Source organism: Pediculus humanus, genomic scaffold, assembly GCF_000006295.1.
Source record: "Pediculus humanus corporis 1103172108222 genomic scaffold, whole genome shotgun sequence".
Taxonomy (NCBI): Eukaryota; Metazoa; Arthropoda; class Insecta; order Psocodea; family Pediculidae; genus Pediculus; species Pediculus humanus.
The window spans coordinates 493,481-510,969 of record NW_002987792.1 but is presented as its reverse complement, the minus strand read 5'-3'; the positions used below and the strand labels follow the sequence as shown (position 1 = coordinate 510,969).

The window sequence follows — 17,489 nt, the reverse complement described above, 5'->3', positions numbered from 1 at the left end:
AAATATTTATATTTTAAATAAATCAATGAGATATTATGATATGATGGATTATTGTTAATAATTAATTAATAATTTTACTTTACCTTTTTTATTTTTTATTTTTTGTAGAATTAGATGCTTGAAGGTAACAAGAACAGAATAAAACAAAACTTTTAACGGTTTCATCTTTACTGTAAGTGACAGGAACTCCTCTTCATGTAAAAACAACAACAACAACAACAACAGCAACAGAAACAAGAACCTTTTCATAAAATATTATATAATTTTAATGATAATTTTCTTCTTGTTTCAATTCAAGTATTATTATTTAACCTCAATTAATTTTAAATCTGAAAATAGAAAAACGTTAAAAAACAATTTAATCATAACAAAATGATTTTGATGTTTAAAAAAAAAAAAATTTTTTTTCATTATTTTCTTGAGACTATTTTTATTATTATTATTATTATTATTATTATTATTATTATTATTATTATTATTAAATAATATTTGTGTTGTGTTTAAATAATAATAATAATAATAACATAACACCGTTATGGTTAAAAAATAATTAAATAATTTTTTAAATGTTAAAAATTTAATTTAATTACTTAAGTTGTTTTATTCAAGAAACAAAACATTTATTATCCCTCTGGCGTCCGGTAAACTTTCTTTTTTTTTTCTTTTTTTTTTTTTTTTTTTGTTTTCTTTAATCAAATTTTACATTTTAATTTATAAAGTTTTCCGTCTTTTGAGAAAAATTTTTAATCTTTTTATATATATATAAAACAAGTCAAAATAATTTCAAGTTTTGCCAAATAAAAAAAAAAAAAATGGCGTCGTCGTCATTTTCTCTGAATTTTTTTTCTTAAATTAAATTTTAATTTTGTCGTTTCATAAAACTAATGGTGATAAAATCAAATCGTTCATTGTAAACAAACAAACAAACAAACAAACAAACAAAAACAATTTTTTTTTACCTTTTAATTAAATTAAATTAAATTAAATTAAAATTTTTTCTTCCTTTTTTTTTTTTTTTTAAATGGATAACTTTTCAACTGTTATTTCGTTATTTTGAATTGAGGAATTGAGTCAGTCACAGCAACGCCATCTCTGTGAAATTTTATAAACTAAAATAAAAATTTATTACGAACGATAATAATAATAATTTTAAGCTTGGTTTCGTTAATGTACGATAAATATTTTTAAAACTGATTTTAAAAAAAAAACTGAATTAAAATCTTAGGGGGGAAAAAAAAAATTTAATAAAAAAGCAATTTAGAGCATTTAAAATTTGGCAAGAATGATTAATTTCAATCGAGGGAAATTTGTCGCGAAAACAACAAAACAAAAAATCCGGATCATCGATTATTTAAATAACTTGTCTTTCTATTGGTCCACGTTATCCGCCTGTTAAAAAATGTTTACAATTAGTTTAATGCCGGTATTAAAATGATAAGACGGTTTTTTTAAAAAATGAAATGGTTTCTGGGAATTTTTTTCTTATTGTTACCGATATCCACTTTACGAGTGGTATTAGCTGATTCCGACCCGAAGAAAACCGATGTGAATAATCAAAAACTACCACCTTGTCAAGCTTGCAAAGTATTAGTTAAATCTTTTCAACATGGAATGGAAAAAACATCTAGGGGAAAATTCGAGGGAGGTGACGCCGATTGGGAAGAAAAAAAATTAAAAACCTACGCCTCGAGCGAAGTGCGTTTCGTCGAAATACAAGAAAATATATGCAATGAAATCGACAAGGGAAAATTTCAATGTCAGGGTTTGGCCGAAGAAAACGAAGGATTATTCGAAGACTGGTGGAAAAATCAAGATAAATATGGGGATTTACACGAATGGCTGTGCATTGAAAAATTAAAAGTTTGCTGTCCCGACCTTCACTACGGTGCAAACTGCACTCCGTGTCAAGGATTCCCAAATAATGTTTGTAATAATAATGGTAAATGTAAAGGGTCGGGAACCAGAAAAGGCAACGGTCAGTGCAGTTGCAACGTCGGTTACGAGGGTACTCTTTGTGATAAATGCTCTGATAAACATTATGTGTCTTATAAAGATGAAACCAAAATGTTATGCTCACCGTGTCATAATTCGTGTCTGAGCACTTGTACAGGTGCAGGACCGAAAAGTTGTGTGGCTTGCAAAGAAGGTTGGCAAATGCACACAGAGCTCGGGTGTTTAGATGTAAACGAATGCATTGCAAAAAATGATGCATGTAATAGTCACCAGTTTTGTGTGAATAACGATGGCTCCTACACTTGTTTGGAGTGTGACAAAGCCTGCAAAACGTGTAACGGTGATGGGCCTGACATGTGCGATGAATGCGCAAATGGATATTATCTAGAAGATAAAGTTTGCATTGATGAACAGAAAAAAACGAGAGAAAACAAAGTTACAATGGCTAGGTATATTACTTATTTCGGATTGTGCGTTGCTACTTGTATCATTTTTCAAAAGAATACATTGGTTGCCGGTTTAATCGGATTTTCAGTTGCTGTCTATATTTCAGTATCAGAATTAATGCTAGCATCGGAAAAAAATAATAGTAAATCAGATTTTAACATTCAAAATATTTTTAAAATCAGTTAATTATTTTAAACGAATAGAAAACAAATTCAGTATAATAAAAAGCACTTCATTTTACGACATTGAACAAACCAAAGCATTACTATTATTATTATTATATAATTTAATTTTGTTTCTTTTTATTATTTGAATATCTAACTTTCACATTGAAAGTTAGATATTTATATGTAAAAAAAAAAAAAAAATAATAATAAAATAAAGTGCTGGTTACTTTAATATAAATATTTAAATTAAAAAAAAAACAAAACAAAAAAGTTTTTTTTATGTGTACGATTACTTTTAAATAAAATTAAATGAATATTAATAATAATACTTTTTGACGCTTTATTCTTACCTTATTTGTACGTTGTCAGGATTTCCTTTTTTAAATTATAAATTTAATTTTTCCCCATAACTTTAAGCATCCATATTATTAAATAATCTCTTCATTACTATCGAGTTGGACTCGGAAAAACAAAAGGCACAAAAGGTAGTATGTACAAAAATTTAAATTTTTTTACATACATGTTTACCAAGAGAAATTTCTAAATCTTTCCATAACTTGATCTTGAGTTTGTAAATCCATTTGAATTTTTTTTCTCATGTAAAAAATAGGACAATCTCGACTAAAAAAATGAATGCAAATGATTTTATGTAATTTCTCATTACCATTACTATCAACTCGTGATAAAATGATGATGATGATGCTGCAGTAAACTTACCTAGTGCATATAACTTCTTCGTGTAAGCTACCCTGGCATCTTTGACATTCTGTCCATAAACGACTGAATTGACTTTCGTATGTTTTGTACTTGTTCAAATGATTCAAATACAAAGCTATGGCATTTGGTTTGCAGTGTTTGCACAGTGCGTTACTCCCTTCGTTTTCGTTCAGTACCGATTTGCATCCCAAACAGGATTCCTTTTTTTTCGTGAACGCGAACAAAGCACCAACCTTGGACGTGACCATCGCTTTCGTCCTCGTGTGATCACCACCTGTGAATGAATGACGGTGGAAAATCCGATGTGAAAACTTTTCGAAAATTTTTCATCACCGTTTTAAAAATGATAACCTCAACTTACGTAATAAAATCGATTCGGCTTTTTCTCCAAGAATCGGTTCGAATATTCTGAGCAAGGGTTTTGAAATTTGATTCTCCAAATAATAATTAAAATCGATGGGCACGCTATTTTCCAAAACGTATATCGGATCTTCTGCCCTGCAGTAGGCGGGAGTTCCTTTCGTGGCACAACAAATCACGTACGGAACTCTATCTCCCAATTTTGGCGCGGTACCCGGATCTCTTTTTTTCATTTTTTGTGCTAGTTCCACGTGAGCTTGTTTGGCTGCATAATCGTTTTTCGTCAGTTCTTTAGTTATGACCAACTGTGATATATCAATTTTGTTGCACAGAAGATCGGAAATGACTTTTTTGGCGTAATTGACAGCTTCATCGGGATTCCTGGAGTTGCATTAACAAAAAAAAAAAAAAAAAAAAATTTACTATAATACAACAACGATAATTAACGGTACATTCGTAATTAAATTACCTGTTGATGAGAATTTTTTGTAGGCACGTCGTTATCATGTTAGCCACTAATGGAGAATTATCTCTTCTCACGGTTTCCAATCCTTTACAATCCATTTTATCGTAGGTATCGGTTTTTGTGAAATATAATCCGGCGTAACGTTTTTTGCTTATCAACAAATACGGAAAATAAACTTTTTCGAATTCGAGTTTAATTGGACTGATAAACTTCGAAGACACGTAAACAGCCGCTTCCCTTCCCAACTCCATACATTCCTCCAATGTTTTATTCCCGAATTTAATCATGACAGAATCCGTATCTCCGTAAATAACTTCGGAATCGTGTTTGTAACCGTTTGCTATGTTATACTTCATTTCAACTTCTTGTTTTGTTTGTTCAATCATTGACCGTCCGTAAGAGGTAACGCTCTGAATTCAAAAAGTAAATAATTTATGAGGTTTTTCAAAAAAAAAAAAATCATAATTGATACCAGGACTTTCTTATTACTTACACCAGATATTTCTAAACAGGGTAATTTCCCTACTTGTGCTCCAGTGAATCCGTACACGGAATTTGCACTTATTTTAAGAGCCAATTGTCTTCCGTCCAAAACTTGTTTTTTAAATGGATCCGTTTCGTTTTTCAAATCTGTTTTTGCTTTTTTCCTCGCCGTTAGTAAATTTTCCAAAATTTCCGGCAACAATCCTTTTCGAATTGATTTTTTGACGAAAAAATGATTGGACGGAGTGGTAGAATACTTATCAGGTTCCAAACTGTAAAATTTTAAATATTAATTAAGGGACGAGGTAGCTAGCTAGCTAGGTGGGGAAAAGGAACAAAAGGAAAACAAAAATTATTTTAAACGAACTTACTTTAATTTTTCTTTAACCCCGGGTCGAAGTAAAGTTGTGTAACACAAATTATGAGCCATCATTATGCTCGGATACAAAGAACTGAAATCCAAAGTTGCGATCGGATCCGGATAATAACCTTTTTTGGGTTCTATAACTGTTGCACCCTCAAATTGTTCGTCAGATCCAACGCTGTTGTGTGTCGGCATTAAATAATGTTTTTCTTTGGTCTGAAAAAAAAAATAAATAAATAAATGTGCAAGTCAAAATGGCAATTCCAAATAGACAAAAAAAAATTTACCTTTCTGAGAAGTTGAGATACGACTTTAATTTGCTGCCCTCGTGTCAGCAAACATGATAAAGGAACACCCGTTACTCTAGCCATTTCCATATAATTAATAAAACACATTAATTTTTCAATTAGTCTAAGAGGCAAATAAGCATCTTTCAAACAATAAACAGCCAGTCTTCTCCTTGTTTGTTCGTTTCCATTTTGTAAATCGGTTATGATGCTATGATGTACATCTTCCTTTTGCTCTTGCAAAAAATGGTAACTCACGGCATTTAAAGTGTATGAACGAAGTTTGTAATCACGAACAAGAACGAGTAATAAATCAAATGTCACTCTTCCTTCAATATTTGTATTTTTATTTTCTCTCCGTCCGAGTTGCTTACTTTGCAAAACGGAATCTTTAACAACGGATCTGTAAAACAAACAAAATGTAACGAAATCAAATAAAAAAGAGAGGTTAAATAATAATAATAATAATACTTACTTAATGTCTTTGATTCTGCCGAGAAAACAAAAATCATTTACATTTAAATGTTTTGCTCTATTAATTAAATAAGGAAAATCAAAATTGCTTATGTTGTAACCAGTGCAAATATCAGGATCAACTTGTCTAACAAATTCTCCCCAACTCTGAAAAATATTAAACACATTAAATAATTTTAATTCATATGAAAAAAATAATAATAATAATAAAACTTTAATAAAATTATTATTATTACTTTGAGTAGTTCCGTTTCTTTATCAAAACATAAAACTTGAGAACCAACAATTGGAGCACAAGAATTTAATGTAAATATATTCCTAATAAAAGGCTCAGACTGTCCTTGTTTTAAAACCATATTAGCTATTTGTATAACTGGATCATGATTTGGTTCTGGAAATATACCTTTCCGTCCAGCACATTCAATATCGAAACTTAAAATTCTAAAAAGAAAATTTTTTTTATTACATAGTTATGTTTTGACAATAAAGTTAAATTATCATTTATAAATAAAAACAATCAGTCACCTAAAAGGTGCTACTTTACTCCATTCTCCCTCAGGAGCATGAGCGATAAATTGATTCCAACCTACATCAACTTCTAACTGGCATCTTGAAGTAATCGGATAATCATGGTTACTGTCTTTCATTCTTATTTTCCATGTTCCCGGAGGAAGTTCTATCCAGGAGCATCCGACAACATCAGTATCAACCATAAATCTAAAGATATGCAAAAATTTAATGCATGTAAATTATTAATACAATTTAAATGATAAGATTAAAATTTTAATTTGATTCAAATAATAATTTACCTAATGTCGAAATCTATATTAGATTCAAAAAATTGGTAATAATAACCTCCAAAAGCTTTATAAACAGTTTCTTTATCCATTAAACGTTTACATGCTGCTGCTAATTTTGGCAGTATAATTGTTACTTTTAAAAATTTGTTTTTTTTATCTCCTTCATAACCAAACATGTTTTGTTTAAAAACTAATTCAACATCTAATATTGCTTCTTTAATGTTTTCTCTATTCGACCTGATATCATTCATTACAACATCATTTAAAGCTTTCTACAAATTAAATAATAAATAAATTTTTTTTCATTTTTAAAAATAAAAATTATTTTTAGAAGAATAAAAGTATTAAATTACCTTAAAAGGTTTACAATGATCTTCAGTAAAATCAGATGGTACAGAAACATAAAAGTAAGGTGCAAAACCATGAACATGACAACATACTGAATTCCCTTCCATAGTGACACCATACATTCTCATGATTGATGATGGAGATACCTGATATCCAGGCATACCAGGAATCGGGGAACCTAAAACATAAAATATTAAGCATTGATATTAGTTGATTAGGGAAATAATACTGTTTAAAAAATTTTTAGAAGTAATTATATGAAATTACCATGATAATGGTCAATTTCGATTTGTTGAAAAATTAATGATTCTTTATCAGGATTAAACTTTGGTAGTGGAGGTCTACACCATCTAACACTGGTTTGTTCTGTGTCTGGCCCAACACCTATTTCAGGAGTATCCTCCGTCAAGAAATCATTTTCTGTAAGCTCCATAGCAGCTAAATCACTTTCAAAAGATCCTGAATACCCATTATCCTCCCCTGACCTATAATTGAGTAAAAACCTTGTTTATAAAGAAAAATTTATCTTTTCTAAAAATGAAGCCTCAAATTCTCAAATCTAATTACAAAAACTAAATACTATAACTAATTTTATATTGTAAAAAATTGTTCGAAAAAATTATTGTCAAAATCGAGTATAGAATGTACGTAAAAAGCTTACTTTGATCGTTTTAGAAACTTGTTATGATTTTCAGAAAAATTTTTTCTTTTATTCTGACTCATTTTATTCTTTATTTTAAATTATTGACTTCACTCGACTAGTATGACACGAAGAATGATTGCGTTCCATACGTACTTCATAAATTTTACCGCCAGTTATAAAGAACGTGTCTTTAGACGATTTTTAAATTACGACATCTCATTTGTTAAAGTATTTACTCATACTTACCTAGCAACTATAATTAGGAATGGAAGACAGTCAAGTGAGAATTGATGGTCGGTTAATAGACATAGCAGACAATGCATGGAGAGAAGAAAAATTACCAAAAGATCTTATAGAAGTTCCTCCAAGTGAATTGCCGGATCCTGAGGCCGACAACGGAGATTCTCATACTACAGTTAAAGAGCAAGAACAAAAGTGGGCAGACTTGGCTCTAGGAACTTTAAGTGGGCAAAATTAATGTATAATTTTTATTTGTAAAATGGAATTTCCAAACTTGGGAGAAAATTGTTCTTGGCCTCTTTGTAAAGCTTTAGATTTTCTACCAGTCATATGCTCAAGTTGTAACAAAAAATTCTGTAAAGAACATTTTAATTATAATTCACACGATTGTAATGCAGTAAATAAAAATTTTGATAATAATCAGAAACCTGTTAAATCGTTCAAATGTTCAAATGAAAAATGTGAAACGTACGATCCAGTTGAAATGAATTGCGTTAAATGTAAACAACACTTTTGTCTGCAACATAAATTTCACAATTGTTTCGATGTTGTTCTAAATGTTGAAGAAAAAAAAAAGGAATGGAATCAACCCAAAGAACAATTTTCTAAATCTCTGGTAGTTGCACAAAAAACTGTGAGTTCTTTACTTTCATTACTTATTTATCATTATTATTATTATTATTATTTATAAAATGACAATCTTACAACTTTATATGTAGGTCAATGAAAAAATTCAAAAAGCAATGGATAATCCCAAAAGGCAGGCTACAGCTATGAAAATTCAACTAATGAAATTAAAAGCGAAAGCAATAGGAATGGCTACAATTCCAGCAGTGAAAAGAATTTACTTTTTAATTATATTACCTAAAAGTTTAAATAAACCATCGAAACCTGTTTTTGTCAGTAAAAATTGGAGCGTTGGTAAAGTGATCGATTCGGCATCCACTATTTGTAATGTCGTTAATAAAAACAATGAATTCAACGAGCCTAAGTTGAGGCTGTTTAAAACAAACGGACATCAAATTTCATCAGATGTAAGTTCTATTATTTCCGATTTGATAGAAAATAATTTCATTGTCGATGGTGAAACATTAATATTAGAATATGTCGATTCTACTGAAGATATATCAAATTATATTCTCAACGATTGTTCATGTTACAGTGCATACGATTTCAAAATTAATTTTATTAAATGATTAAACAATCGAGCAACACCTAACAAATGATAAAAAAAAATTTATTAACTTAATATCAATAATATACATAATACAGAGATTTACCAAAAAAAAAAAAAAAATTATACTTTTCCCTTATGTTTACCTTTCCCCTAAAAATCATTCAAGTTTTAGGAATTAATTTCCATTTAAGTTCAACGTTTGGACGTAGAATAACATCAGGTACAGGTTTAACAGTTTTTCTCGAATTGATAGTTTTTATTTTATATTTTCTTAAAATATATGAAGATAATACGAGCATTTGAAGCATGGCATATTTTTGACCTGTAATAATTATTATTATTATTATTATTATTATTCCATTCCTGTTTTTCTTTATATTTTTGTAAATACGATTCGTGGAAGGTTTATGATTCACCTAAACAATTCCTTGACCCGGCACTGAACGGTATGAATGCAAATGGATTTCTTTTTTTTAAAACATCTAATTTAAATCTATCCGGATCGAATTTATCAGGTTTTGGAAATATATTTGAATTACGATGAATTATAAATATCATCAAAACAATTTCCGTATTCGCTGGAATCGTGTAATTCTCTATAAAAAAAAAAAAAAACTTTAAAGCAAATATTTGTATTTTTAAATAAATAAATTAATTAATTAATAAAAAATGTGTAAATACTTAAACGTATGTCGACATCGAATTTTCTAGATATTACAGGTACGCTTGGATATAATCTTAAAGTTTCTAAAATTACTCTTTTTAAATACTCCATTTTTATTATATCCTCATACGTCGGTTCCCGATTCGAATCCCCGAAAATATTTTTCAATTCTTCATGAACTTTATTTTGAATTTTTTTATTTAATCCCAATTCGAAAAAACACCAATTTAAAGCAGTAGACGTTGTGTCGTGACCCTAAAATAATAATAATAATTATATATGAAATTAAAATATAAAAAGTTTCAAATTGTATTTAAATGTTAAGGGAGGGGAAGGGGGAGAAAGAGGGGGAGGGATCTTACAGCCATTAATATAGTATCGACTTCGTATCGTATATCGACATCGGAAAATTTATAAATTTTTTGCTTTTCTAATAGTAAATTTAAAAAATTCATTTTTCTTTCGCCACCGCCATTTATTTCGAATGATTCTCGTTGATTTTCCAACGCCATTTTCTTTTTCCTTTCTTGTATTATCTAAAATATTTTTAACGTTTACTCTTTGTTGTTAATAAAAACAAGGCCGATGATTTCGTTATTATTTATTTACATTTGTCGTAGTTTCGTGAAGAATTTTAAGTAATTTAGAATTTTCTCTTCCCAAAGAACTTAAATTAAATAAATAATCCGCGTAAAGGTGGGGAGAAAATATTCTTTTGACAATTATTTGTCCGATTCTAAATATCGCTTTCACATAATCACTTTCCGTTTTATTTATTTGAGAATTAATACAGGTTCCCATTGAAGTTTCTGGAAGAAAAAAAAAAATATAAGTAACGAACGTATTTAGAAATAATAATAATAATAATAATAATAATAATATTTACCGTAAATGCTATCCAAAGCGCAATAAGTTATAAAATTATTAAGGTGGAAAAATTTTTTAATATCACATCGCGATAAATTATACATCATAACCGTTGAATTTTTAGAAAAAATTTCCAAATATTGTCGTAATATTGAAAAATGAAAAGCGGAAGTTATTATTTTTCTCATAATTTTCCATTTTTTTCCAGAACTTGTTAATAATCCCGTGCCGAGCCAGGGTTTTAAATTATCGTATAAAATCCCTTTTTTCTGATCGTTTTCATTACATAAAATCATCTAAAAAAAATTTTTATTGTTTTTTTTTTTTTTTTTTTTTTTTTTTAACAAAACAATAATAAATAAATGATAACAAAAACGAATTTTATTATACCTTTACGTCATCAACATCCGAAATCATAACAACAGCAAAACCGTTAAACCAATATTTATACGTCGGACCCCAAATTTTAAATTCTTTTATTAGGTAAGGTAATAAATCTTTTTTAAATAAAAAAATCATTTATTAATTTTATTAATTTTAATAATGTAAATAATAATAATAATAATAATTTACCTTCGGTATTAATTTTATAAAATTGTAAAATGTTACCAAAATAAAATACACCACGTGGCCCTGGAATTTTTTCAATTTTTTTAACGTAATCCGGAAAATTATATTTATGATAAAAAAACAAATGAAAAATAAAACAAAAAATAAATAAAATAATTATTAATAAATAAATAAACATTTTTTTTTTTATAATTAAAACAATAATAATAATAATAATAATTTTTTGTTCACGATGTTGATTTATCGATTGACAATCATCGATTATTTTTAATTCTCTCTAAAAAAAACTTATTTATTTATTTTTTTGATTTTACCACCGATCATCATCATCATTATTTATTATTAATATTATTATTATTATTTACCCAAGAGGAATTTAATAAAATCAAAATAAACAAACGAAAGAGCTATGAATATAAAATATAAAATAAAAAATTATTATTATTATTATGATTCAATCAAGTGCTTGAGTCCAAAAAAATTTTTTTCCCCCCTCCTCCTCTCTCTCTCTCCCCCCCAATTTTAATTCGAAAAAAAAATATTTTAACCTTTCTCTCATTCTCTCTCTCTCTCTCTCTCTCTCTCTCTCTCTCTACTCCTCCAAGTTTAATTACTTTTCTTTATTTTCTTACTCCTTCTTCCGTGAATTGCGTGTTTTTATTTTTATTTTTTTTGCATGATGTTTTTTTTTTTTTTAAAAAATAATTTCAAATTAATTATTATTATTATTATTTTTTTTTTTTTTTTTTTTTTTTCATTTCTCACCATCTATAAAAATTTTTTTTTTCTGGATACTTAACATAATAATAAGAATAAGGATAATGAAAAAAAAAAGGAAGAAATAAAACTTATCGATTTTCTGTCGTGAGTGTAAAACTGTGTCAAAAAAAGGTACAAACGCGGTTCTGTACAATCAACAAAACCACACAGATAGAACAAACAACAAACCGGAAATCAGTCTCTAACATAATGCTGAAGGGGGTGTAAATCCGTACCGGCGGAAAAAAACACCAGACAGCCAAAGAGGTGGGTAAAAGTCTGAAATAACCAGGATGAAGGGAGTAAAGACAGAAACTATGCAGATCATCGTGGGAGCAACAGTGGGAGCCATGCCATCAAAGGAAAGTAGAAGAAGAAACCCCTACCGGAAGTAGAACCCCCGACATTCTTCGACAGCACCACCGAACAATTATTCTAAAGGAATCGAGGGGTAGAACCTGAAATAAATTCTTTAAAACCTAGATAGGTATTTAAAACCTTATCGTGTTCGAAAGTGATGATGATAATAATAATAATAATAATAATAATAATTTAAAATTCAATCGAATTTAAACCCGCATTAAATTTTTTTTTTATTGTCTGCAAAGAGAAATTTTTTCAATACAAACAAATTAATTAAATTCATAGACACGAACGTATTTTTTAAAAATAAATAATAATAATGATAATAATGATAATAATAATAATAATAATAATGATAATAATAATAATAATAATTGATTTGGGAGTTTAAATATTTTAATTTCCCTCCGTCGGTAAATAAATTTTTTTTAAATTAAAAACGTTTTTCAAACCGTGAAATTATTATTAAAATGGCGACCTTAATAATTTTAATTATATTTTCGTATTATACCTTTTACCCAAAAAAAACTTTTTTAACTCACCTTTTTCGAAAAGGTTAAAAGGGCAAACAAAAACAAAATCAATATAAATTACTCAACCGATAACGTTAAAAAAAAAAAAAAAAAGATTTTAATGAAAGCAAATGAATCAAATATTTATATTTTATCTATCACCTTAACGAACGCAAAAGAAAAGGTTGCCCATAATAATAATAATAATAATAATGATAAAATCAGGTCGATGTAAACTGTAATTTTTTCCATTAAAAAAAAAAAAAAAATTTTTTTTTAAAATTAATTTTTGTGATTTCGTGAATGCATAATTAAATAAACGAACAAATAAATTATCATCAATAATTCAAAAATAACAAAGTTCATTAAGGTATCAATCGAGAACGATATTAATAATAATAATAATAATAATTTTTTTTACGGTTAATATCAACATAATTAGAAAATCAATACCTCCCTCCCTCTCTCCCTCCCTTTCCCCCCGGAAAAAAAAAAACAAAAATGGCAGCGATATATAATTAAAATTAAATTTTTTTCCGATTATTTTTGTTTTTTTTTTTTTTTTTGAAAAAATAAATTAATTATTAAATAACCTCTGACCTTTTTATCAATTTAAATTTTAAATTTTGATGAGGTCTCAATATCATTTCAGGTACGACTCTAATTGAATTTCTATCGTTGAGTGATTCAATTTTAAAATTACGTATTATTGACGATAGCACGACAAGTTCTTCCAACATGGCGAATTTTTGACCTTGAAAAAGAAAACAACAAAACTTTAAAAAAAAGAAAAAAACCTTTTTTTTTGTGGGGGGTATATTTTGTGGTATTCATACTCACCGATACAATTCCTTTGTCCGGCACTGAATGGTACGTATGCAAACGCGTGCCTTTTTATAATTTCTTCCTGAAGGAATCGATCGGGATCGAATTTATCGGGATTTTTAAAAATTTTTTCGTTTCTCTGTATCGCGTATAAAATTAATATTATTTCCGTGTTTGCCGGCACGAGATAATCATCTGAAAAAACAAACGAATTACAACGTGCTGGGGGGATGGGGGGTGGGGGTGGAGAATCTCGGCGACATTTTTTAATTTTTTCGTTATTTACGCTCACTTAATTGCATGTCGACTTTAAATTTTCTAGAAATTACCGGAACGCTCGGATACAATCTCAATGTTTCTTGTATTACTCTTTTCAGGTAATTCATTTTCATTAAATCGTTATAACTCGGCAACTCGTTCGAATCACCGAATATTTCTATCAATTCGGAATAACAACGTTCTTGTACTTCCGGATGATGACCCAATTCGAATAGGGTCCAAGTTAGGGATGCTGCAGTCGTATCGTGTCCCTAAAATATTTTTTAAAAATTTAATCAAAATGTCTTTCGAACAAACAAACAAACGAACAAACAAAAAAATGTCATTTACTTCAAACATAAAAGTATCCACTTCCTGTCGAATGTCTTCGAATGATAAACAATGAATTTTTTGATTTTCTAATAAGATATCAAGAAAAGATGATTTCGTTTTGTAAACGTTTCCGGTTTTCTTTTCAACTCTACCGCCACTTTTTTCTTTTATCAAATTCATCATCTTTTCATTTATGATCTATAAAATTCATTTTAAATAAAAATTTTTTTCTTTTTAAAATATTGGCTGGCGTTGTAACAAAAAAAAACTCGCCTCGTATGTAAATCCGTGAAGTATTTTTAACAATCTAGAATGTTCTAAACCTTTAAGGCTAAACATAAAACTCATGTTTGTGAAATGTAAGGGTGAAAACATTCTTTCGACGACAATCTGTCCCATTCTAAATATTGCTTTTACATATTTGCTCTCACTTCCGGTCCTTAATGCGTTTATTGACGTACCCATTGCAGTTTCTAAAAAACAAATTTTCTTTTCACTTTAATACTTCCGGTAGGGGGGAAAAAATTTTTTTTCTTTTGTTGGCAACACTTTACCGCAAATGTTATCCAAAGTGCATCGCGTCAAATATTTCGACAAATCACATTTTTTTCCCTCGTCATCATCCTTTTTTTTTTTTAAAACATCCAACATTATTTTTGTATTTTTATTAAAAATTTCGATGTAATCGCAAAGTACGGTAAAGTGAAAAGCCGGAGTGATTATTTTTCTCATCTTCTGCCATTTTTCACCGCAACTCGTCAATAATCCGCAACCGAGCCATGGCAATATATTCCTATACAGCATCCCTTTTGCGTTTGCTTCGCGACTCGATAAAATCGTCTGCAAAATCACGTGCGTGCGTTCGTTTTCGTAAATTTAAATTTAAAAAATAACAATAATAATAATAACCACACACCTGAACGTCTTCCAAATCCGAAACAAAAACTACTGCGACTCCACTGTACCACAACCTGTAAGTCGGTCCCCATTTTTTAAAACCTTCAATTAAATCGTAAAGTATTTCTAATCGGGAAAAAACAATTTTATTCATTAAATCCAATACAAACGAATTCGAAAACATGGAAAATAATAATAATAATAATAATTTTTTTACCTTCGTGTTTGAGCCGGTAAAATTTCAATGAAGAACCGAAATAAGAATGAGATACCGGTCCGGGTATTTTATTAATTAAATTAACGTATTTAGGTAAATGATACTCGTGATATATAAACAAATGAAAAATAAAAATTAATATAAATAAAATTATTAACGATTCAAACATTTCAATAAAACATTTCCTCACAAAGGAATAAAACAGAAGACAAAAAATACGATTCGAACAAACTATTTTATAGATCGATCGGGGATATTTTTTTTAAATACCGTAATTATTATTATTATTATTATTATTATTATTTTATAATTTTCATTTTTAATTGGTTAATTGTGTTCCAAGGTTTTTTTCTTTTTAAATTCAATAAACAATATTTAATAGTAAATAAATATTTTTTTTTAAAAATGTATCCACGTGTTACGTCTACCACCACCCGAATTTACGAATTCCGCCATATTTTTAATAATTGATTTTTGTTGTAATTAAAAATTTTTTTTATTAAATAAATAAATAAATAATTTAATTATTCATTCATTTCAAACAACTTTCGGGGGTATCGTTTAAATAATAATAATAATAAATTAAAATTTTGTTTATTTGTTTTTTTTTTTTTTTCTCAACGTAATTCATAATTTTGTCGTCGTGATTTTTAAACGTTTACCATTATTATTATTATTATCATCATCATTAAAAAAATAAATAAATTATGTTATTGTAATAATAATAATGATAATAAATGACAACAAAGACAAATCGAAATTCGTTTTCCAAACGCTTTTTGTTATTTTTTTTATTTAATAATAATAATTTAATTTATTTAATAATAATAATAATAATTATTGGGTTTTGTATTCGGGGGTTGTCCCCGGTCCGTTACGTTACATTAATTATTGTTTGTTTGTTTGTTTGTTTGTATTTTCACTCAATATTAAAAAAGAAATTTTTTTTTTACATAAGTCGGCAAAATAACTATTTTGAAATTTCTTTTTTTTTTTTTTGTAAATTATTTAAACATTACAACTACTTATTATTTATAATTACAACAGCAATTACTGTGGCAAGTTGTTCTGTTTGTTTCGTTTGTTTAGTTGCATGTTTTATTAGATTTTTTTTTTTTGCTTAAATAATTTTTTTTTAATATTTTGCATAAAAAAGAAAAATTTAAAACCGACATTTTTTTTTTTTTCTTAAGTAAAATAAATAAATAACAATAAAGTAAAATATAAAAAAACAAACAAACGAACAAACAAACAAAAACAAAAAAAAAAAAAATTTTCAATAATCAATCAATCAATCAATTATTAATTATTAATTTTTTTTTTTTAATCTTTTACCTAAATAATAGATAACATGTCTATATAAAAGAATATCAATATTATTATTATTACAGTTCGATTTAAACTTTTTACGTACGCGAAGTCGAAAATTATTTTCATTCATCCTACGGATCAAGTAATAATAATAATAATTATAATTATAATAATAATATGAAAAAAAAATTTTCCATTTTCATCATTTTCATTTTAACGATATCTACCGTAGAATGTAAGTAAAAAAAAAAATTTTCATCGAGAATTTTCCAAAAAAAAAAAAAAAAAAAAAATAAGTGACGTAATTTTTATAATTTTAAGAACTTTTAGTTCAATGAGGGATAATATCATTATTATTATTATTAGAAATTATTATATTTTATTATATTTGACTACATGTAACACGTTTTTAGGTGAATAATAAGATAACCCATTTTCATTATTATTATTATTATTATTAATTTAAATTTTTTTTTATCGATAAGTTACGTTTACTATTATAATCAATGATTAAAACCAAGGTTTTTATGAGAGGGAGGGAGACGGGGGAATTTTTTTGAGGTTACGCCGATATGATTTGCTGTTGAAAAAAAAACAAATAATAATAATAATAATAATAAGCCAACGGCCATAGCGTGCTGGTCACACCGGTTCCCGTACGATCACCGAAGTTAAGCAGCATCGGGCGTGGTGCAAACTTGGATGGGTGACCGTTTGAGAACGCCACGTGCTGTTGGCTTAAAAAGAGCAAAAAAATGAGAACAAGACAAAAGTAAGAACCAAAAACAAAATCTTGTTCTACTGTCGACCTGAGGCAGCTCGACGAGAACGTGAATTTCACTGCTTCTGACCCTGGCCACTCCAAAGATGTTAGTCACCGGAGCCCAGTTCAGGAGACAAATCGTTCCCATCGAAAAAGACGGACTCACGAAGACCTTCAAGAATTGATGTGGTGCTATCTTATAATAAGTGGCACCACCGAAATTC

General features: G+C 28.0%; 5 protein-coding genes across 5 annotated transcripts; 2 read left to right on the top strand and 3 right to left on the bottom strand.

The window, feature by feature from the left end:
- Nucleotides 1-1,455: 1,455 nt before the first annotated feature.
- Nucleotides 1,456-2,586, top strand: Phum_PHUM453010 (uncharacterized protein; the record flags this gene model as incomplete). The annotated part of the gene is made up of 1 exon (XM_002429813.1): nucleotides 1,456-2,586. One exon carries the CDS (start codon nucleotides 1,456-1,458, stop codon nucleotides 2,584-2,586), a length of 1,131 nt encoding a protein of 376 aa, XP_002429858.1.
- Nucleotides 2,587-3,091: 505 nt separating this feature from the next.
- On the bottom strand, nucleotides 3,092-7,589 carry Phum_PHUM453000 (DNA polymerase delta catalytic subunit, putative; the record flags this gene model as incomplete). The annotated part of the gene is made up of 14 exons (XM_002429812.1): nucleotides 3,092-3,188; nucleotides 3,285-3,558; nucleotides 3,646-4,025; nucleotides 4,114-4,520; nucleotides 4,604-4,865; nucleotides 4,965-5,173; nucleotides 5,245-5,647; nucleotides 5,720-5,865; nucleotides 5,955-6,159; nucleotides 6,244-6,435; nucleotides 6,528-6,790; nucleotides 6,872-7,044; nucleotides 7,134-7,351; nucleotides 7,528-7,589. 14 exons carry the CDS (start codon nucleotides 7,587-7,589, stop codon nucleotides 3,092-3,094), a joined length of 3,291 nt encoding a protein of 1,096 aa, XP_002429857.1.
- A 185-nt stretch (nucleotides 7,590-7,774) lies between these two features.
- On the top strand, nucleotides 7,775-8,945 carry Phum_PHUM452990 (AN1-type zinc finger protein, putative; the record flags this gene model as incomplete). Its single annotated transcript, XM_002429811.1, has 3 exons — nucleotides 7,775-7,973; nucleotides 8,031-8,383; nucleotides 8,469-8,945. The coding sequence occupies 3 exons, from the start codon at nucleotides 7,775-7,777 to the stop codon at nucleotides 8,943-8,945; spliced, it is 1,029 nt and encodes a 342-aa protein (XP_002429856.1).
- A 142-nt stretch (nucleotides 8,946-9,087) lies between these two features.
- On the bottom strand, nucleotides 9,088-10,874 carry Phum_PHUM452980 (cytochrome P-450, putative; the record flags this gene model as incomplete). The annotated part of the gene is made up of 7 exons (XM_002429810.1): nucleotides 9,088-9,248; nucleotides 9,343-9,522; nucleotides 9,608-9,845; nucleotides 9,953-10,126; nucleotides 10,200-10,399; nucleotides 10,477-10,753; nucleotides 10,848-10,874. The coding sequence occupies 7 exons, from the start codon at nucleotides 10,872-10,874 to the stop codon at nucleotides 9,088-9,090; spliced, it is 1,257 nt and encodes a 418-aa protein (XP_002429855.1).
- A 1,505-nt stretch (nucleotides 10,875-12,379) lies between these two features.
- Phum_PHUM452970 (cytochrome P450, putative) lies at nucleotides 12,380-15,360 on the bottom strand (the record flags this gene model as incomplete). Its single annotated transcript, XM_002429809.1, has 9 exons — nucleotides 12,380-12,386; nucleotides 13,262-13,415; nucleotides 13,502-13,681; nucleotides 13,779-14,016; nucleotides 14,096-14,275; nucleotides 14,351-14,550; nucleotides 14,632-14,917; nucleotides 14,994-15,100; nucleotides 15,192-15,360. 9 exons carry the CDS (start codon nucleotides 15,358-15,360, stop codon nucleotides 12,380-12,382), a joined length of 1,521 nt encoding a protein of 506 aa, XP_002429854.1.
- Nucleotides 15,361-17,489: the final 2,129 nt, after the last annotated feature.